The 23,228-nt window shown below is 42.3% G+C and overlaps 1 protein-coding gene across 4 annotated transcripts in view; it reads left to right on the plus strand.

Moving 5' to 3' along the window:
• pola1 (polymerase (DNA directed), alpha 1) overlaps positions 1 to 23,228 on the plus strand; it is a 107,024-nt gene that overhangs the window by 66,313 nt on the left and 17,483 nt on the right. For all 4 annotated transcript variants that reach the window (XM_060899737.1, XM_060899738.1, XM_060899739.1 and 1 more), the window contains 5 exons: positions 5,571 to 5,703; positions 5,811 to 5,942; positions 6,025 to 6,199; positions 13,348 to 13,529; positions 15,369 to 15,500. In XM_060899737.1, coding sequence (XP_060755720.1) covers positions 5,571 to 5,703; positions 5,811 to 5,942; positions 6,025 to 6,199; positions 13,348 to 13,529; positions 15,369 to 15,500 — 754 coding nt within the window. The remainder of the gene's footprint in view (positions 1 to 5,570; positions 5,704 to 5,810; positions 5,943 to 6,024; positions 6,200 to 13,347; positions 13,530 to 15,368; positions 15,501 to 23,228) is intronic.

Consider the following 23,228-nt stretch of genomic DNA (forward strand, 5'->3'; position numbering starts at 1 on the left):
CGCCAAATGTTTTCTATGGGTGAAAGATCCGGACTGCAGGCTGGCCAGTTCAGTACCTGGACCCTTCTTCTACTCAGCCATGATGCTGTAATTGATGCAGTATGTGGTTTGGCATTGTCATGTTGGAAAATGCAAGGTCTTCCCTGAAAGAGACGTCGTCTGGACGGGAGCATATGTTGCTCTAGAACCTGGATATACCTTTCAGCATTGATGGTGTCTTTCCAGATGTGTAAGCTGCCCATGCCACACGCACTAATGCAACCCCATACCATCAGAGATGCAGGCTTCTGAACTGAGCGCTGATAACAACTTGGGTCGTCCTTCTCCTCTTTAGTCCGAATGACACGGTGTCCCTGATTTCCATAAAGAACTTCAAATTTTGATTCGTCTGACCACAGAACAGTTTTCCACTTTGCCACAGTCCATTTTAAATGAGCCTTGGCCCAGAGAAGACGTCTGCGCTTCTGGATCATGTTTAGATACGGCGGCTTCTTTGAACTATAGAGTTTTAGCTGGCAACGGCGGATGGCACAGTGAATTGTGTTCACAGATAATGTTCTCTGGAAATATTCCTGAGCCCATTTTGTGATTTCCAATACAGAAGCATGCCTGTATGTGATGCAGTGCCGTCTAAGGGCCCGAAGATCACGGGCACCCAGTATGGTTTTCCGGCCTTGACCCTTACGCACAGAGATTCTTCCAGATTCTCTGAGGCCCTGTCCACACGGCAACGGATTCGGGTGACTCCGATACAATTGCTTATCGTTTAGGCCTGGCGTCCACACGGCACCGGCGTTTTGGGTGCCCAAAACGCAATCTTTTTGAGAACGGGTTCCAGAGTGGAAAGATCTGGCAACGTTGCCGTTGTGAAGTCGTCTGGATGAGTAAAACGGATTTGTTTACGATGACGTCACAACCACATGACTGTGAGTGCTTCACGCTGGGTAGAAGTGTAACGAATATCACCAGGAAAAAGCCTTACAGAGCACTAGTGAGAGTGAAACACGAGCTTGGATATTATTATTATTATTATTATTATGTTCAGTGTTAGTTCACAGTAGTAATGCAAGAAGCAGAATAGTGACAGTAATAGTGAAGCAAAAACATGCAATTGTACAAACACTGCAGCTCTACAGCAAAATATTCATTTATAAAATGGTCTGATTCTTAACACCAGTAGTGCCAATGATCTCATTGCGATGCGATGCGAGTTGTCAAGAAATCCTATAACTTGGTTCATGAAACGCGCTTACAAAATATTTTCACTGTGAATATTTATTGTGTAATGCCTGGTGCAAAGTGAGAGAGAGAGAATAGCCCTTAGGGCAGAGTCAATCCCGCCAGCAAAAATAAGGGGGAAAAAGGAGCGATCTCACCTCTTCAGATGATGGTTTAAGTCCTACAATACATTCCTCAAAAAAGGGCGTAGAAAAGCAAATTAATCCATCAACGTGTATCATTCAATTTATTCCGGACAATTAAAGACGCCGCCTTCCGCGTACGTCATCCTCGTCGCCATTTTGGAAAGGTCAAAGCGGAGAATAAAAATTAGCTGCGTTTAACTGTACCAACAGGTTTACCGTCCAAAGGAGATCACATGGGATTACCTTTCACAGGTGAGAAACAGCAAATTAATCCATCAACGTGTAGTATTCAATTTATTCCGGACAATTAAAGACGCCGCCTTCCGCGTACGTCATCCTCGCCGCCATATTGGAAAGGTCAAAGCGGAGAATAAAGATTAGCTGCGTTTAACTGTACCAACAGGTTTACCGTCCAAAGGAGATCACATGGGATTACCTTTCACAGGTGAGACTGGAAAAATACTTTTCATTGTATTTGGTCATTATAATGTAATTTTACAAACAGATTTTCCTGACTTTGTGGCTAATATGAAGTCTCGCGCATAATAGTTTATGCGCATGCGTCCTTACTTCTATTCCCATACGAAAAAGAACAGTGAAGAACTTATAAGAGTTTACCACTGTCTTAGTAGTAAATCCTTATAAATATAAGGATAAATCCTTATAAGGATTTATAAATAAATATATATGCCATGTATGATTTACTCCTGAAAGTGGCCCATTTTGCATTTTCCTCATACAAATTTTTTATGAAAATCTAGTATGCATGAAGTGAACATTGTGCATGGTTTTTACAGATAATGTGTATGATGAATTACACCGTCTTTGTATGCTTCATGTAATGTTTGTAGTTTTAAATTATATTTTACAGTTTAAAATGTATATGCCTTTTATATGTAAATCCACATATGTTTGTGTTGGATTTACATATAAAAGGCATGTACATTTTAAACTGTAAAATATAATTTAAAACTACAAACATTACATGAAGCATACAAAGACGGTGTAATTCATCATACACATTATCTGTAAAAACCATGCACAATGTTCACTTCATACATACTAGATTTTCATAAAAAATTTGTATGAGGAAAATGCAAAATGGGCCACTTTCAGGAGTAAATCATACATGGCATATATATATTTATTTATAAGGATTTACTACTAAGACAGTGGTAAACTCTTATAAGTTCTTTACTGTTCTTTTTCGTATGGGTTGTTCTGGTGTGTCCGAAGGGACCGTCTTACAGCGCCCCTAGAGGTGTGGCATGTGTATTGCATCGTTTTCAGCAAGCGTTGCGTTGCCATATGGACCTGATTTCTACTGATCGTTGCCCATTTGGAGGCGATATTTTTTTTAAATAACATCACGTTGCCGTTGTCGTGTGGATGTGGCCTGAATCTTTTGATGATATTATGCACTGTAGATGATGATATGTTCAAACTCTTTGCAATTTTACACTGTCGAACTCCTTTCTGATATTGCTCCACTATTTGTCGGCGCAGAATTAGGGGGATTGGTGATCCTCTTCCCATCTTTACTTCTGAGAGCCGCTGCCACTCCAAGATGCTCTTTTTATACCCAGTCATGTTAATGACCTATTGCCAATTGACCTAATGAGTTGCAGTTTGGTCCTCCAGCTGTTCCTTTTTTGTACCTTTAACTTTTCCAGCCTCTTATTGCCCCTGTCCCAACTTTTTTGAGATGTGTTGCTGTCATGAAATTTCAAAATGTCTCACTTTCGACATTTGATATGTTGTCTATGTTCTATTGTGAATACAATATCAGTTTTTGAGATTTGTAAACTATTGCATTCCGTTTTTATTTACAATTTGTACTTTGTCCCAACTTTTTTGGAATCAGGGTTGCACATTGTTATTGGTCAAAACATCGATGTCGAGACCATAATAGCCAATCAGAACAGTTTTTACAAAGACACCCACAGCCGTTTTCTTTTATCAAAACTTGCACGTTTGTGAGCTGCATATCAAAAATACGCTCCTCTAATCGGCGTGTTTTCTCAAGATGCCGAATACTATTGACAAGCGAGATGAAGCGAAGGTACGTGAAATTGATGCTGGTATAAAAAACAAGTTTAGCAAAGCAGAAGGAAAGCAAGAGAGGAGTGTGTGAGAGAGAGCCAGGTTAGAGCATGTAAAAACACAGGAGGTGCTGGCTAATGAAAGAGAAAGGAAGAAAGAGAGGACTGATGAGCTTTTGGCTTTGGCCAAGAAGCTGAAGAAGAATTCTAAATGATGTAATGAAAACTTGTTTCAAAAATAACTGGGAACTGTAAACAACTTAACTGTAAAAAGTGTGACTAGACATTTTCCTTTTGAATAAAACATACAGATGTGGACAGTAAGATAAAGACAGTCCCCATAAAATACGCACTTGTTTGATTCAGTACATTGAATATATGATAATTTGAATGATAGCTGACAGTGTTGATAACTGTATAACTTTAAAGTTTAAACAGACATTGTGAAGAAATCATAGACAAGTAATGTGGACATTAGGAAAAGGTCAGTCTCGATAAGATGTATAAATGTTTTTACTTAATTCAATATACTGAATATATGAAAATTTGAATTATTAATGGAACTGTAAATAACTGGATTTTAATGGCCATTTTTTAGAAAAACAAGTGATGTTGACGGAGTAATAACCAGTCCCCATAAAATGTACATATTATTTTGAATTAATGCAACACACATACTGATTTTGATACATATTGTTTGATATAAGTGTTTTTTTTTTTAATTTCAGTAAGTATGAAAATAGGCATCAGGTGTTTTAATTAACTACAGCTCAGATTGCAGGAAATGGGGCGTGTAAGGTCTCATTTTGAAAAAAAATTTCACAGGGGGTGTCCCCCTGGACCCCCCCTTATTACTTCGGGGGCCTTTGGTGCCCTCAGGACATTTTACAGATTTTCTGCTTTTTTCATCAGGACCCACTCTCATCCCCGAGTATGAATTTGGCCCTTTATATTATAAACAAGTAATCATATGGTTCCTCGTAAAATTAAGGATCAATTTCACTCATGATTTCAAAGTTTTGGGGGCGTCGTGGCTCAGGTGGCTAAGGCGCCATACCATAAATCCAGGGACCCGGGTTCGATTCCGACCTGAGGTCATTTCCCGATCCCTCCCCCCCCCTCTCTCTCCCACTCATTTCCTGTCCTGTCTCTACACTGTCCTATCCAATAAAGGTGGGGAAAAAACCCCAAAAAAAATCTTGGAAAGAAAAAAAAAAAAAGATTTCCAAGTTTTGAAATTGCCTTCGTCGCTTCGCGGCTCGGGCAATTTTCAGAACTTCGAAATCACTTGTGAAATTAATCCTTAATTTTACTCGGCCCCATACGATTACCTATACAAATGTGTGAATCGTGCCAGTTTGGGTGGTATAAACCTGGATCAAGTCGGTAACTAAGAAAAAATAGAGACAAAGAAAAAGTCAAGAATACTTATTTGACTTTATTTTTCAAGGAAAAAAAGTGGAGAATATTTTGCAAACCCCAGGGGGAACCTGCTGCTTCTGCTGTGGTTTCATTTAAGTACGTGACGCTTAAAATGGCATCTGGCAATCAAAAATAAATAAAAATTGTTACAGTGGATAGAAAAAACAAGGCAAGTTATTTTTATTATTGAGTTCTTGCGGTTGTTAGTTTAGCTCGCCATCTGTTTTCATCCAAACTTCAGGGTGAGTTTAATTTTGACAAAAGTCTGTACAGCTGAAATAAAACCGTTTCAAAACATTCTGTGCTGAAAACGTGTTTGCTTTTCCTGCAAAATCTAAACATTTTTATTTGTTTTTCCAAATGTGTTTGTTTCTTCTTTTATTTCTTGTTTTTCTCTCACTTTTTCCATTCATGCTTTCACTCCTTTTGTTCTTATTTTTTCCTTTCTCTTTTTTTTGGGGGGGCATTTTTCCCCTCTTACTCTCTCACATTTTTCCACATTTGTTCTCTCTCTCTCTCTCTCTCTCTCTCTCATTGAGAGAATCTGTCCCTTCTTGTATCCAGATTCTATCCAGCGTGTCATCATTTATAAAGACAGTCGTTTGAATGTAATTCAGAGTAATGAGCTCGGCCTGTGTAAAATATTCACCGCCTGCTTCATTTAAGAGTTATTCATTTGTTTATTCAGTCTTGATCCTTAAATTGCTCAGCTCTCACTCTTGCTCTTCCTTCCCCTCTTCAGCTATGTGATTGGTCAAATTTTGTCAGACCAGAACCGGGACACGATCCTGGAGAACATCCAGCAGCACCTGGTGGAGGTTGGGGAGAAGGTGGCCAATGGCAGCGTCCCTCTCAGCATGTTCGAGATCCATAAGGTGATGCACATTTAGCCATGAGTTCAGAGGAGCATGTTTTCTATCCCGTTCATTTATTTAACACAGTGTTCCACATGCTGGTTATTTGTGCGTATGTGCGCGTGCAGGCCCTGACAAAGGACCCTCAGGACTATCCGGATAAGAAGAGTCTACCCCATGTGCATGTGGCCCTGTGGATCAACTCTCAAGGAGGTCGGAAGGTCAAAGCAGGAGACACTGTGTCCTACATCATCTGTCAGGTAGACATCCAGCTTTTTCTAAACATGATGAAATTTATATTTCTTTCTTACACCTTTTTTTTTTTTTTTTTTGTGGTTCTAGGACGGCTCGAATCTAGCAGCGAGTCAAAGGGCTTATGCTCCAGAGCAGCTCCAGAAGCAGCCAGGTCTGAGCCTGGACACACAGTACTACCTCTCGCAGCAGGTTCACCCCGTGGTGGGGCGAATCTGTGAGCCCATCGAGGGTATCGATGCCGTCCTGATAGCCACGTGGCTGGGTGAGAGTTACTCTACCATACTGGGTATCGGGTCTCGGTAGATAGTGCTAATTTTCTTGTACTCATTAACCAAAAAAAGGTCTTCAAAACCACCATCAGGTCTCAAGTGATACTCTGCGATGTTATCCTGGAGAAGAGACGACGTAATTCACCCTGAAAAACGAAAACCGAGCAGAGCGAATTGCTCTGCTGTGCTCTGTGAAAACATGAAGAGCCAACTAATGCCATCCAAATAGGGCTTTAAAAGTATTCTGAGCACATCTCGTTCAGTATTTGGCCTCACACACACCTCACTGTAATCCAATAACTAAACACAGTAATGTTCAGTGTGGTGCTGTTTGTCAAATCTCTTACAAATTAAATTACTGAACCTCGTTTGGTAAAACGAGTCCAGCTCAGGTTGTGTCGCACGCGCGCGCACACATGAAGATGGCGTCTGTAAAATAAGACACGTGACCTTTTAAAAAAAAATCAAAAAAAGTTTATTTAATCCAAGTAACACAAAATTAAAGTATCGTTATGTCTGAAGGTCTGCTGGCTTTCAGGTCATTGAAATGTCAAGTAGGTGTAAGTCAAGGCTACTGGACTCGTGCTTTAATCCTCATGACATTTCCCCAGTCAGCTTCGTTAAGTTTTGTGTGTCTGCGCGTGTATTTATCTCACCACGGGGACTAAACGTCTCCCTGTGGCTCGTTTGTGTTTGAAAAGTTTTCATTTAATTTAAATTTTAGGTTGAGAGTTGCATTAAAATATGAAGTAGTTCTTTGTTTGTCTCTTAACGGTGTAAGGGTGGGGCAATATGACAGATGTATCACGATACTAGAAAGGGGTTTCCACATTACACGATGTGTATCATAGTTTGATAAATTTAGAAAATTTAAAGCATCTGCTTCCTATTAGTCTGCAACTGTTCAATTAAAAAAAATAGGGCTGGGCGATATGATATAATAAGCCTCGGTCACAACCGGACGTACAATTTTTTGGCCGTGCGATTTTTGGCATTTCCCAAATCGCTGCGGTTTTTTTTTTTGTTGTTGTTGTTCGTTCGTGGAGAACGTAGTTGTGGTGACCATGAAGGCGTAAGATCACCGCGCACCCAACATACAACCCGGAAGTCGAACGTGCGTACCACGCACGAAATCTGAGGCTGCTCGGACATACGGCTGTCGCTTCATTCGTACAGCCAACACACCTTCAAACGTGCACTAATCGTACTGACCGTGCGTTCCATGCAGGCTTTGTATGAAGGTTGCAAGAACTGCGCACGATCTGTACGTTGTGCGTACCAACGGCGTTCGTTTGTCGCACTGCGGCGATTGAAGAGGGGTATATACATTTCAGTGTACTTTGGTTTCTCACTGTGAAAATGGCAATCCCTCCGCAAAGACTTCGTCTCAAACTCCTGGCCTGCTGGCCACTGTCGTGGTCTTCATCCTCCTCCTCACTGCTCCTTGTCCTCTCTCTCTCCTCCCTCTCTGCCGCCGTCTCTCTCTCCTCCGTCTCCGACACCTTTTCTATCCTCCTCTTCCCTTTTGCCTTCGGTATATTGAATTGAAGCGATGAAATGAAATTGGGTTTTCTCTCAATTAAAGCCTACGTGTACAAATGGCCATAGGCACCCCTGCAGCTTTATATACCCGAGTTTTCGTGCGATTGACGCCCTCTCGCCGTACGGCCAATGCACGGCCGACTTACTTGACACGCATGGATGGCGTACGAAATATCTGAACGTGCGTTGGCCGCACTAATTACGTATGTGGGGCACACGACACACATACGGAGTCCGCAAGTGCGACGTACGAAAAAAATTGATATTTTGCCCAAACCTGACACCAGCAAATCGTACGAAAGATGCACGTCGGCCGTCCGGAAGACACACGAGGCCGTAAGTTTGTCTTGCAACCTGAAAAAAACGTAAGCGCCCGTGGAGTTTGTTTGACGTGACAAAGAACCTCTGCGGCCAGTCTACGGCTCGAAAATCAGCACGTCACATGCGCGCCCTCCGTGCGTTTCTTTGCGTTTTTTGCACGTAGACCGGTGTTCTGGGCGGCACGGTGGTGTAGTGGTTAGCGCTGTCGCCTCACAGCAAGAAGGTCAGTAGCCTATGGAGTTCATTCAATCCAAATGTTTGTGTTGAGAGAAATTGCATGCATCACTGTATCAGTATGGATTTATAACATTCTGTATGCACATTATGGATACTCCAGAGCCCTCCAGCAAACATCATCAATAATCAGGATTACAAAATGTATTCCTTTGTTTCCTCCATTTATTGACTTATTGTATGTGATCAAATGTACGCCTTGACGAATAACTACACGAGTTTTTTGATACAATTCCATAGTGCACTGCAAGAAATCCACTAAGTGTTTTTGGTTTCTTTTAGGCATCACACATTTATTAGAAAACACAGCTAATGTGCAAAATATTAAAGTTAAATACTTAACAATATCAACAAATCCACACATGAACAATGGCAAAACATCTAGACTTAATTATACAATAAAGATACCTATGAAAAAAGGTGATTTTTTTTTTTTTTTCACACACAGTGTGAGGGCGGCACGGTGGTGTAGTGGTTAGCGCTGTCGCCTCACAGCAAGAAGGTCCGGGTTCGAGCCCAGTGGCCGGCGAGGGCCTTTCTGTGCGGAGTTTGCATGTTCTCCCCGTGTCCGCGTGGGTTTCCTCCGGGTGCTCTGGTTTCCCCCACAGTCCAAAGACATGCAGGTTAGGTTAACTGGTGACTCTAAATTGAGCGTAGGTGTGAATGTGAGTGTGAATGGTTGTCTGTGTCTATGTGTCAGCCCTGTGATGACCTGGCGACTTGTCCAGGGTGTACCCCGCCTTTCGCCCGTAGTCAGCTGGGATAGGATCCAGCTTGCCTGCGACCCTGTAGAAGGATAAAGCGGCTACAGATAATGAGATGAGATGAGACCGGTGTTCTGTAAAGTTATCCTACCTCTTGGATTTGTCCTACCAAGCCTACTGCGCATGCGCAGAACACATGACGTCATATCTTGGAATATGGACCGAGTTTTGTCCTACCGATCAGCTGGGCTGATAGAAAATCGGTGAGTATTTCACGCATTTGTAATGCGTAACGTAGGCATATTTGCAATTCAGAAACGTATAACTTTGACTGCACAGTGCCCACTGCGTGACAGAATTAGCAAGTTGTCATACAGACCGTTTTATTATTCAAAACAAGTCATTACAAATTATTTGACTCGGCCAAAGACTCGACCAATACGCACAAAACATAGAAATCGGCAAATGCGTGACATACTCACCGATTTTCTATCAGCCCAGCTGATCGGTAGGACAAAACTCGGTCCATATTCCAAGATATGACGTCATGTGTTCTGCGCATGCGCAGTAGGCTTGGTAGGACAAATCCAAGAGGTAGGATAACTTTACAGAACACCGGCTGTAGGAGCACGTGCGGCCGGTTGTGACCGAGGCAATACTGATATCCTGATATTTTGGGTCACAATACACTTTTTTTTTTTTTTTTTTTTTTTTTTTAAATGAGATCATGATACATTTTCTTAATATTTCTTAAGATCAAATAATTGCACACTAACTCAACACCTGACAATTTGTAATTTCTTCCTCCCATTACTTCTAAATGTAAATAAAAAGTTTTTTTTAATAAACAGCAAATCAGATTTTTCTGAGCAAACCGAAATATCATGATGCACATCAGGTATCGTAGAAATGTCTTTGAGAATTGTGGTGTGGGTTCTGATTTATTTATTGATTTTATTTTTTAAATCGTATCATCCCGCCCGTATTTGGAAGCCGTTCCGACGAGAAAACACTCTGGTGTTTGGTTCTTTGTTGATTTTTTCATGTTTGCATTAAGAGGGACAACTGAAGAAAGAGAGACTTCTAAATTGGCTAGTCAGCAGAGAGACCCCACACAGGTAGTAATACAATCCCGTGTGCGTGTTGGGAGGCTCAATGCTGTGGGTGTCTGCCTGCAGATGGCAGCAGCTCCTGAGCCTCCACCACCACTGTTGCTGCTTTAATCCCTCTAGCCTTACAGTCAACACTTTATTTATTTACTCACTTATTCACTTAGCGAAATTACTCGGGGACGTCGGCTGTTTTTCCCCCGACGGTGCTCTAACGGTGTTCAGCATCACCTGGGAGGATGAAATGGATCTTCAGCTGCCATTTCTTAATGATATGATCATCTCAGCTGATTGATATATAATTTATACGCCTCCTCTGAGCAGTATGCTTCTAATTTATCATTATTATACATTAATGTATACTGAAGCGTTCTTATACTTTTATCTCAGTCACACTTCTTCTTCCAGTCATCTTTTATTAATTTTTTTTTTTGGTCCACTGTTTCTCTTGACAACTGTTGTCGTTGTGTATATAATGATAAACTGTGCATAGCTAGAAATAACCCTCTCCGTGTCATGCTGTTAAAGGAAAATAACAAGCGAGGTGCTGTTACCTCACTGACGTTTTTTATTTTCACATCCTGAAGTTTTTATTCCTCTTATACAAGAATAATTTATAATTTAGTATATTTTTGTTACTTAAAGCAGCTATGCAGAATCTTTATTTTTAAATACTTTTCTGAGTGGATAGTATCTACATCCTTGACTCTTGTATGCTGCATAATTGGGAATAAAAAAAATATATGTATATTTCGAGAGTTAAAATCGACCGCACAGTTGGCATTCGAGCTGCCCCGCTGAGCCAGCCAGCCCTGAGTGCTTGACGTCACTGCGGGAACCGGTGCTATAGACCAAAGCCAGACTCGGCAGGCGAGAGTGGTTGCAGTGGCCTCTTCGTTCGGGTTTGTTGGAGATTCTTCGGATTCCTCAGATAGTAGTAGCCTGGGAAATCCCATGCTGCTTTGCACAATCGTTCCGATCTGAAAAGACAGCATGGAAACTATGGTCTAAAGGCTCGCCTGAGTTAGGGAGCCAATCAGAGAGTGGGGAGGGGTGGAAAGACGGTGACACGTACTACTCGACAAACGGAAGCTTGTAGTTTATTTGGGACTGTTTACGGATCACATTTAACATGGCGGCGAGCGATACGAACCAAACTTTCGATCAAGCTTTAGACACTGTTCTGAATAGTTTAGAGCGAAAGTTTGTTTTAAAAAAAGAACAGCATTTGGCGTTAGTCTTTCTTCGTCACTCTAACTACGTCACCGGGTACAACTGCCATGATTGGCCATGGGCTACGTATACGCCAAATGATAGACATTCACAACGTCCAATAAACGGCCGTTGACAATCGTAAACCACACCTCCCCTACGAGAAATTCAATAGGCGGATTCCAGACCATATTTCACTTGTGATATGGTCTGGTGTTAACCAGACTAAGATAGTAGTACATCTGACTGTGATAGTCCTGAAATTGGAGCGTGTGTACATGCTACTGCTATACACATAGAACCATATCAGCTCGAACCATCGGAAAGTGAATTCGATAGTAACACGTCAGCCACGGAGGCCCCCACCTTACGAAATAAAGCCAGAGAACAAAGCCGTCGAGAGGATTGGATGGAACTGAACTGACCGTCTCATGTGACTCTCATTAAAACAGGATAGGTGCTATAACTTATGCAACATACGTGTACATGCATGCATTTTCACTGATAAAACGTAAAAGGCTAATTAAATAATCAGATGAACTGAGACGATCACATTCTGAAGCAAATTATACCGGTAACTTAAACACAATACAAGTTACATGTGTTAATCTAAATGCAGATAAACAAGAAGTGTTGTTATGTAACCAAATTAGAGTCGCATCTTACCCGTCTGTGTTCTCGCCCCATTTTCTCCGTACTGAGTACTCCGCCATTACTGCTCAGCTCACACTCTGGGAGAACTGGTGCAACTGAACTTGCTTTCCTTTTCTTGTAGTTTTCTTTTCCTTTAATTGTTGGTACTGCACCCTCTTTCAGTACTGGCTTATAGCCAACGCTCCTCAACAGATCAGAGGTCTCGTACGAGTCTTCAGTAAAATGTGCAGAGCAGAGGAGAGACCACTTCGTAGGCGCCCAATGTGCCCGTGAACTTCTCACAAAATGCGTTCAAGTTTTTGCAGTTTGAACATTCTTGGGCCGTGAATGCAACATAAATCCACCTTCTGTCGTGTTGCTGCATCCGCCAGCAACACATCTACGTGGCATGGCGATAAATTAGCTCAAAATGGAGGATCAGAGTTGCAGTCAGCTCTGTGTTTTAGTATAGCGGAAATGGCGATGAGACCGATAGACTTCCTGCTGTGATGTCACGGACGAGGTCATTCACTCAGACCGCTACCTATATGAATCACTTTAATCTTAAAAATTACTATATTAGATTTATTGTTAACAATTCCTGTGGCACTCTTGAGGTCTCAAGGCATTTTTATAAACAAAAAGTGAGGCCATGGTTCTGCGTATCTGCTTTAAACAACACGTACTTTTTTATCCGATTATAGTTGTTGTGGAACCTCTGTGAAGCGAGTTAGTTCCTGTTCTCACTCATGGTACAGCAGCTATGAACAAGCCTTCCCTCACCAGCCTCTCTCTCTCTCTCTCTCTCTCTCTCTCTCTCTCTCTCTCTCGCGTCCCCCTTTTCTCTTAAAGTTAATAAGACAAAGGAAACGCAGCTTGTCAGGCTACCGAGCAACTGCAAAAAAGTTAAACCCCTTTTGTCCTGAAGATGTCTGGGGGGAGTTCCAGCTTTACCTCTGTTACAAAGCGCACACACTGGAAACTCCTTCTGTAAATGTTAAAGAAACAACATCGGAGATGAAGAAAACTTGACCGTACGAATGATTGTGTTTTTCATCGGTTTATTATTAGCCGTGTCCTTGTACGAGTCCCTGTGAACGAGCTGTTACTATAGAAACGTATAATACATACCAGTACGTGGTAACGTATTGGTACGAGTGCATTAATAGAAACCTGTAATTTGCGTTAGTAGTATTATTTTGGATGTTAAAAGGAACGATGTAACATGGGACCAAAAGACGTTTAGGTTTATTTATTTATGCCTGCTTGCTTTCATTATTTAAAAATACTTTCTAAATCATAACTGAGCTTTTAAATAGTGTTTAGACAGTCTTGTAAACACAGGAGTGTGTGTGTAAGTGTTGCTCACATCTGCGTGTCCTTCAGGCCTGGACCCTGGGCAGTTCCGGGCCCAGCAGAGGCAGCAACGCGAGGAGGAGTCGGACAGTTTCCTGGGCGTCCCGGCTCAGCTGACAGACGAAGAACGGTACCGTGATTGCGAGAGGTTCTCCTTCGCCTGTCCCGAGTGCGGCACGGAGAATATCTATGACAGCGTGTTTGAGGGAACGGTGAGTCTCATGGGTCAAGGTCATCCTTCCTCAAGGCTGTTCATGACATAAGTGGGAGAAAACATTAAAGGAGCTATTTTATAGATGTGTTTATTATTATTATAATAATAATAATAATGCGCTGATGCAGTTTGTTTCAAACTGTAAACCCTTTTTTTTTTTTTTTGGGATGTCAATCAGTGACATCACCGGTACATTTTTATTTCACTCGGTTTATATTTCCCTGGTTTAAATGGTGTGTGTGTTCATGCCCTTAACCTACTCGACTCATTCTTTATAGCCGATTCTGAACAACGCGTATGAGCGAGTGCGAGCTACAGATTGAATAACGAGTGCTCTCATTTCACTTAGAAGGGGGGAAAGCATTCCTGTACATCTGTAAAGTACGTTTTTGTTTTTACGGTGTCTGAATTCTTCGCTGTCGAGGATCTTCGATGTTTGTCACGCATTTTTTCACTTGCCTAGCATCGAGCGTAGACGATGTTTCTCGCCTAGTGAGCGATGAACTCCTCATGCCGAGGTTTATTGCTTGTATTATCGGAAAACGCCGCGGTCCGTCCTCATACTTTGGCATCCGAAATCATGAAACGCGTCCAGATCGCTGTCATCTGTTTTTATTGTGTTTTAGCCTGAAGCCAGGATTATGTCACAAGGCATCTGCAGAAAAACTCAAACGTCTGGTAATGTCTCGCACATCTGCGGTTCCTCTGTCCTCACCTTTTGAGAGCCACAGTTCTAGATGAGGCAACGGACAGCATTAATGTAATGGCTGCTGTCTTTTTATTTTTAGCTGTTGAGTAGGAGTATAGGTTTTATTTCTTTCTCTGTTTTTCATAGCTGCAGGACAGCTGTCTTATTCAGTTAAGGGAGTGGCGTCTTATCTGCATCTAATTAAGAGCTAAACGCAGCGGCGCACAGCTTTCCCTCATCTTTCTGTAACTCGTAAAAAGTGACACGGAGAAATGAAGCACATACGCATAGTTTGCTTAGAACGTCCTCACTTTTCCGACTTTGATTTGCCCTCCCACACACACGGACGGCTGCTCATGCCTCACTGATAAGCCCGTGTAATAATTAAGAGCGCAGTATTTCAGAGCATCTGTGTAAGGGGGGGGGGAGTGCGCAGGAGGAAAAGCCTTGACTCTCAGCTGAGCGCTCCAGTGAGAAGCTTTTTCTCTTTCTTATCAGAAAGGAGGGAGGAGAGCAGGAATGCAAACACACTCTCGCTGCCACAGCCAGCCCGAGACAGGCAAAAAAGTATTTGCATAGAAGCACTGTTCCTCTCAAAGTGCTATCCAATGATGGGAGTAAACATCATAAACAGGCTAATGGCTCCGAGAGACTACCGGCGGTCCGATCCAACAGGCGACTGAACACTTTCCTCCTGTCATAAAGTAAAGCACTGGTCAAGTTTTTTTCATTGGAGAGAGAAAGTTTCTAATCGAGTATTCTAATGCATTAACGCTCCGTGGGTTTTGGCCTGTTTGAGAAGTAATGGCTGTAGAAGACAGCTTGGGTAGGGGGCAGGAAGTAGGGGTGCTGTGTTTTCCACCCACCGTTTAATCCGTGCCGCTCTTGACAGGGCTGGTAAAAGCCCTGACTCAGACGAGCGTCATGAACGGCTTCCTTTTTATTTATTTTTATTCTTTTAAAATACCATAAAGAAGAGTGGCTCCAGTATTTTGCAAAAAAAAAAAAAAGTTGCACTTTCTACATTTTCCTTTATTTAGGAATTCCTAAATTAATTAAAATTTAAAACAAGTCTACATTGGAATGATGTATCATTTTAAAAAAAAAAAAATTGAACCGGGGTTGTCTGTCTGTCTGTCTCTTTTTCAGGGGAGCGTGATGGAACCGAGTCTGCAGCGCTGCTGTCACATCCCCTGTAACGCGAGCCCACTGCATCATGCTGTTCAAATCGGCAACAAACTGCTACTGGACATCCGGAGACACATCCGCAAATATTATAGCGTGAGTATGAAACATGAACTTGTTTTTATCCATTTATAGCTACCTTTAAAATGCGTATTCTGGACCAATTTCGTTTTTTTTTTTTTTTTTTTATGAAAGTATGTCCCTTTACACACTCATCCAGAAGGGTAATTTTGCACAAGGCCATCTGTCTACAGCGGAAAAAAATAAAATAACAAAACGCGTCTGGAAAAATCCCAAGGGAGTCTGGAGCCAGATTTGTGACGTCACCTGCGGAAGCGCCAGCAGGCTGCGCGAGCTTTGCACGGTTTCAGTGCACAGGCTGTGTAGACCAAGCGCTCCCATTTCTCTCCCATTGTCCGGTCTTTTGGGAAATGATGAGTACTAATCCCATCAAGATTGGTGTTGCTACACCCTCCTACGATACATCTGTTAACCATTTTAATAATTACGCGATAACGTTGAAGAAATTTGCAGAAAACCACCAGGTCGTTTTCTCATAAACAAACCAGCACTGACGTAGGATTCAGAGGGAGGCGTCCCGCACGCGACGTCACGGAAATCGATGTTTCCCAGGAAATTCAAATGCAAAGTTTTTTCAGCGGCGGATCAATTCGCCTCAAATGGCTCGATTTCAACTGAATCTTTCTGGTATTGCGCAAGGTAAAAAAAAAAATCGCACAAAATGTGACAGATACTTGACCAAAGTCTCATCTCATCTCATTATCTGTAGCCGCTTTATCCTGTTCTACAGGGTCGCAGGCAAGCTGGAGCCTATCCCAGCTGACTACGGGCGAAAGGCGGGGTACACCCTGGACAAGTCGCCAGGTCATCACAGGGCTGACACATAGACACAGACAACCATTCACACTCACATTCACACCTACGCTCAATTTAGAGTCACCAGTTAACCTAACCTGCATGTCTTTGGACTGTGGGGGAAACCGGAGCACCCGGAGGAAACCCACACGGACACGGGGAGAACATGCAAACTCCGCACAGAAAGGCCCTCGCCGGCCCCAGGGCTCGAACCCAGGACCTTCTTGCTGTGAGGCGACAGCGCTAACCACTACACCACCGTGCCACCCTACTTGACCAAAGTTTAATATAAAATAGGAGAATTACATTGATCTTGCTCCTGAATTTACCCGTGATATGCACTTTAACATTGTGAAGCGAGCCAGTTTCTATTCTCACTTGCATTATAGCAGCTGTAAATGGTCGTTCCTTCACCACACTCGCGCTCTCTTTCTCTCACTTGAGGTTAATAAAACGAAAAATAAATAAATAAACGCAGCTCGTCATGTTACTGAGAACCCACAAAGAGTAAACTCCTCTGTCCTGGAGATGTCGGAAAACTTAACGTCTGTCTGAATCAGCTGTTACTATAGAAACGATAACATTAATAGTTGGAATTATAAGCCTGCGGTCCTGACAGAGCTACTGTTAGAGGAAAATTAATCCGCATCATCTGACCAGTCACGATCCAGAACTCGACAGTGCTTTATTGACCACTGAAAGACAAATCGGTCTTCATTTCACGTTCTTGGCGAAAGTAATATTTAATAACCACCTCGTCAATCTGATAAAACGGTTTAAAACTATTTCCAAGCTGCCGTAAACCATGTACACGCTACCAGCTCACGACTGCAAAAAGTAATTAAGTAGTTTTTGTTTTTGTTTCTTTTTTCCTCCCCTAGACCCAGAAATGTCCTTCAGATTACGGGCTCCATTTGCTTTAAATGCTTTGATTTATACAATTTGCTCGTAAGTTATTAGCTTCTTTTGTACGTGTAAAATTGTCTCCGGTACCTGTTAGATATGTAAAATGACTCGTTTTCTGTTCCTAAAAAAATAATAATCCAGTGTCGTGCATGTGCTGGAATTTGCAGGATTGTGGAATGAGAACCTGCCTTTTTTTTTTTTTTTAAACCCCCCCCCCTTCTGTGAACGTTCCATTCGTAGCCATCATGTCTGAGGGTAAGAGTCACAGGTATATAGAGAGAGAGAATGAAAGTGAGAGGAGAGAGAGAGAGAGGGAGGGAGAAAGTGGGTGGTGGTGGAGGAGGAGAAAGTGCCGGCGGCGATGGCGGTGGAGGGGCTCGTCCTCCTGCCGTGCCGTGCAGAAATCAATTAGTCGTGTGAATGTAGCCACCTCCCTGAGCGGGGCCCTGTGCCTGTGGCCCTCTTTGTCAGTAGGTGTGTAAACCAGCTGCTGGCTGTGAATGCTAACATTGCCTGTAAGCCCGGGGCCCACGCCGGCGTCCCTCCTCCCACACTGAGAGCAATGAAGAGGGGTAATATTGTGTAATTAAGGATTCCTTTCAGCTGAGGGGAGAGCTCAAATAGAGCTGTTTTTGCAGAGACGGCGCGAAGAAAGCCGGAGCTGTGTAATGGAGTGGGGGTGACTTTAAAGGCTTTTACATGGTTACAGATTGGAAGTCGGAGGTGCGTGTAGAGTTAGGTGTTCAACACCAGCGGGGGCATTAATCACAGGGCGAAATTACTGCTGCGTCCACCTTTTTGGGGGGGAAAAAAAAAACCACAACCCTGCCACCATTACCAATAAACCAGCGCTTTGGAGACAAAGCAAATACGCACTCCTGTCTACTTCTCTGTTCTTTTTTTCATCCGTTCCCGGACTCCTTAGACGAAGTGAGAGCCCCCGTCGTATTTACTCCCCATTCTAATGTGGGTTGCCATGGTGTTTAACAAATTATTGCAATTACGTTCGTCACACGGGTCGCCCTTGGTAACTGGCTGGGGAGATAGAAGAAAATAAATAAATAAAAAAGAAAGGGTGGTGGTGGGGTGTGTGTGTGTGATAATCCTGTTTTGAACAAAAGGTCAAATTGCTGAATAGAAAAGCCTTGATTAAGGCGAAGATGTACAAAGTGGACGCTTTTTTGCCCATTCAGCTGCTCTGCGGTGCCGAGGCCGCGGCCTGTAAGTACATCTGTTGATTACTGAAGTACAAAGCCTGTGCTAAGCCCGTTCTCTTGCAGCTCTTTTGCACTCCGAAGCCTGTAATCGCAGGTTTATATAATATATATGCATGCAATATATGGAGGTAGATTCAGTGAGTCGGGAGTTGGAGGGTGGGCCCCCCCCCCCCCCCCCCCTCCTCCCGTCTGAATCTTCCTGCGTTAATTTTAACTTAATTTCTCGACACAGAAAGGGAGAAAATTGTCCTTAAATGCGTTAGGCTTGTAATGGAGAACAAGGAGAGCAGAGACGAGCAAAGCCTTGTTATTTTTTTCCCCTTTCCGCTGCCTTGCGCTGATTCATCGCCCTCAGGTTTTGCCCAGTGTTTGGTTAAATTATGTGGAACTCATTTGACGTCTGCAGAAGTGGCTGTATTCACTATGTCAGGTATCGACTGGTATAATTATGCAATTATGAGGCTTTATCCTGCCTCTCTCTCTTCAAGCCAGCGCTTAGTGTTTCAATTAGATGGTTTTTTTTCCCCCCTCCATTTCTGTTGCTCCTTGATATATTTATATATATTTTTTTGCTTCCTTTTTTTCTTCCACCCCTCCCTCCCTTCTGTCTCGGTTACACAGGTTTCTGAAGGACTCCAGCTGGAAAGCGAACCCTTTCTTTGATGATTTGTGTATTCCCGTGTTTATCGCTGCCTTCATAATATTGATGTGGATTGTTTTTGGATTTTTTTTCCCCTTTTCCATGAGCAGCTGTGTGAATTGTTTTTTTTTTTTTTCCCCTGAATTTGTGCATATTTTTCGTTCTCGACATCGTCACTTCCGTGTAAAGACTACTAATCTAAATACGCAGAGTTCTGAAACCTGCTTGAACGTAAAGCTGTACCGTCGTCCCTTAAACGTAATATTCCCGACTCTAACTAGAAAGCAGGAATGCACCTCGGACTGTCTGTCCTGGCCCATGGGAACTGTTCTGTTGGTTTAGTCCTGGGCCTCCTCGAGCACAAAAGGGCCGCAGGGCAAACAGAGGGGTGATAACGCCGTCGCTGTCTTTAAAATGAAAACCAAACAGCTCACATATGTCAGGATTCAATTACTCTCCCTTCGGGTTTTTTTTTTTTTTGCTCTCGTCTCAGCTCTGAAGCCCAGCTATAATTATCCAAATAACATCGGCCCACCGTGCAAAAAAGGCCACGCAGATGAGATTAATTGAAAAATCGAGCCAAACTGTTGATTCTGATAAAGTTGTGAAGGTGTGAACAATGCTGGTGTGTTTGACGGTGCAGGTGAGTGATAAGACTCATCTTGGGCTTGAATATGGAGCTGATAAGGTTTAGAAAAGAGACCCTCCAGAATTAATCAGAGCTCAGGAAATGAGATCAAATTACCATCGTTGGAGCGTTCGCGTTCGTTGCTGCTTTCTCATGCGTCCGTTATCAGTGAAAACGGATCCCGACATTGGATTGTACGTTTTGAATATTCGTTCTACACGATGTTAAAAGAATACGCTGGCATGCTTCCCGGCAGAGGGAACTCGAAACTTAGTTTTAACAGAATCATAAAGGAAGTCCTGCCAATAAATGTCTAAAATGCGCAAACAAAGCACAAATTCAAACTAACAGATGTCAACCTGAATTAAAAAAAAAGGTGTAGACCTGAAGAGGAAAAGAAGTGTAAAAATAGATCTCGTGAAGTTTTCAGACTCCGGAGCGACGCGGTAAAAAGTAGTTCTGGTTACTTCATGCTTTGCTGAAGGTTTTGTCATATCAGAACCGCACACATTTTGTTGCTTAGAAAAATGCAATTCTGATCGATATTACAGATTGGAAGGACTTTTGACGCTCTTACCAATCCTAATTAACCAGCTGAGCTCGCTCGCTCTCTAGATTGAATTATTCTCAGTAATGCAGGTCAAATAAAGATTAGTTTGTATTTGCGGTAGTTTGTCCGTGGTTAAAGCGAGTCCTCACACAATGCCGCGGAGACCGTCACAAAAATATTTACTGTTCTTTTTAGTTGCAGCAACGTGAGACTACTGATGAAATATTTGTCGTAAATCGGATTATCTTCTCTAAAATAACAATTTAGTCCTCAGTGTTGGATTTTCTTGCCTGCGTTTCAGCCTGCCCTGACTGTCGAGGCGAGTCAGGAGATCTGGCTTGCAGCCTCTTCCTGTAGGAAGGCTGGTCAGAAAAATGCAGAGTGAAAGCAGGCTTATGCACTTAGATCTTGATTTTCTTTTTTTTTTTTTTTTGAAGTTGTTTTTAAGGTTTAAAATGATTTTCCACTGTAAGGTGATGAAATAAATGTTCACTTTTCATGCATTGCCAGATTAAAGAGGCTAAGTGCTAACATCTAACGCCAATCATAGCGCTGAGCTTTGAGTGTAACGAGCAGGTTGCAGGTTCCTACCGAGAGTAATAACGATCACCTGATCACTAACATTACAGCATTACGCCTGGCTGCCACTTCAGCATAAACGCTAGAAAATGAAAGCGACAGGCCGTGGAGGCAAAAAAAAAATCGGCAGGATATTGATGTTTATAATTCGTGACGAACCAACAAAAAGCCTTGTGACATTTTTTACAAACTGACATCGAGCATTAAACTTAGGTTTTTGTGGTTTAGTTTTTTAACTAGTGCTTTTTTTTTCCCTTTGTTCTCCTCTTTTATACTAAAAACATGGCTCGCATTCCGTTTTTAAGTGATCCTGAATGTTTTTATGCTCACGGTTGGCTCCAAAATATACAGACTTCTGCGAATTAAATATGACCGTTTCTGTGTTGCTTTGAGTAGTCTCCGGACGTTCTAATACATCATAAGGGTTCAGATATTTTAGTATCTCATTCCCTCTACCTTTGGAGTTACTGTTTAGAACCCTGAATGTGATTGCTTTCCTGTTACAGCATGTCCAGAAGTGTGTTATTCCTCTTATACCACAGCAGTTCACCAGTAATCGCTATTTTCATTTATTAAAAAAACATCATACTTTTTCATCCATTTATGCTTCTGTTAAATATTGTGTAACGTCCGTGACACACCGGAGTTTTCACTTTGTTCCCTCACCAACCTTTTTTTCCCCTCTCTCATGAAGTCAAGACAAAAAAAAAATGCAACCTACGTTACCGCAAAAAAATGGGAATTCCTCAGAGAGCGTCAGAAAACTTAGTTGCAGCTTTACCTTTGAATGTTACAAAGTGCTGACACTCGAAACTCCTTCCATAAATTTTTACATAAACACATTTCTCCTCAGAGAAAACTTGCCCATAACGGTGACTTAAAAAAAAATTACGTCAAGTAGCCACCTTTCGAGTCCCTGTGAATGTGCTGTTGCTATAGAAACGATAACATGCTAGAATGAGCGTGTTGATATAAAGGTGTGATTTGCAGCTACGCTGCTGTTAGAGAAAATTAATCAACACATTCTGGCCAATCGCAATCCAGAACTCAAAAGCACTGTTGTATTTAAAAATATATATATAATACTTATTCCAGCATAACATGAGTTATGAAACTTATAAAATCGGTAATAGCTGTATGTATTTATATTTGTATGTATATTACTTTTAGCGTTCACATTTTGAACACACGCTTTCTTTCCTTTTGGACATTTTTTGTTGAGGAATTGGGATTTTTCACTCATGAACGTTCCATTTGAGCAAAATTAACCCAGTATCGATGTCTAGACCCCTGACTTGTCCCTCATTCGGTTTCAGCCAGCACAAATGAGACATAAGCTGTAGCTCTTTACGGTTTCTCTTCTGATTTTGTCGACAGCTGTGCCACCGAGTCGCGGCTCTGTCTTTTCTCTGGCCGCAGTAATGCAGGCGGTGGTGCTAATGCCCTGCGGGACAGGTGCGAGGGTGAGCGCTTTATTCGAGGTGAGGGGTGAAAGGGGGGCTCTGTCATTAGCAGGGCATTACCCACATTAGCCCTGGCCCCTGCTCTAATCATAGGGGAGAGGCAGGCAGGGCCAGCGGGGGGGGTTCCTGCACCTGTCCCAGGCCCCTGAACCCACAGCGCAGGAAAATCCAGTGCTGTGTGCGTCGATGATGATCACCACTAAGCTTACAATAGGGGGGCAATTGATGAGGAAATTTGACAGAATTATTCTTTGCCCCCAGCTACGTGTGAGCATGCTCATTTTTGTGCCATGTTTCTCTCCTTTAATTTCCCTTCAATTCATGTTATCGGTGTGAACGTTTCCTGTACGACAAAAGGGAATGGCACAAGGGTATGACGTTTTTACAGCACGCGCAATGCATAATTAAAGTACTAATTTAAAATTAGGGAATTCATATTGCGTGCAATAAAACGTGACGCATGAGACACTGAGATTTAGCAGTCACGTTGTATTGACGCACATTATTATCTTGCAATGTCGTCAGCTAAAACCAAGGTGGGGGTGCCAATACTTTAATCTTGGTGTTTAGGAGGAAATGGTCATTAAAATACAACAATTGTACCACAAGACTATTTATTCATTTGTTCGTTTATTTGTGTCTATCGTGCATTTCATATGGTCTCATGTTAAAAGCCGTTGTGTTAAACCCTATATCGTGAGCACGTGGAGTGAAGAGGAACTCGACTGGGATTTGACCTCGCCGTTGTTGCAGGATTAACTTGTACAACAGACGATGTGCGTTCACGAGTTTAAGATGGCAGATGTTTTAGTGCATCCTGGGTAATCTGAGAAGCTAAATATTAGTGATTTGAACTGTGAATTATTGCTGTGAATAAATAAATAAAAATAAATTATGATCGGATTGCTTGCGACAGAGCGACGATAGCGATGCAGCTGCTGCTGATGTTTGTTCTAATTGTAGAT

The sequence above is a fragment of the Neoarius graeffei genome, chromosome 19 (assembly GCF_027579695.1).
Source record: "Neoarius graeffei isolate fNeoGra1 chromosome 19, fNeoGra1.pri, whole genome shotgun sequence".
In the NCBI taxonomy this organism is placed as follows: Eukaryota; Metazoa; Chordata; class Actinopteri; order Siluriformes; family Ariidae; genus Neoarius; species Neoarius graeffei.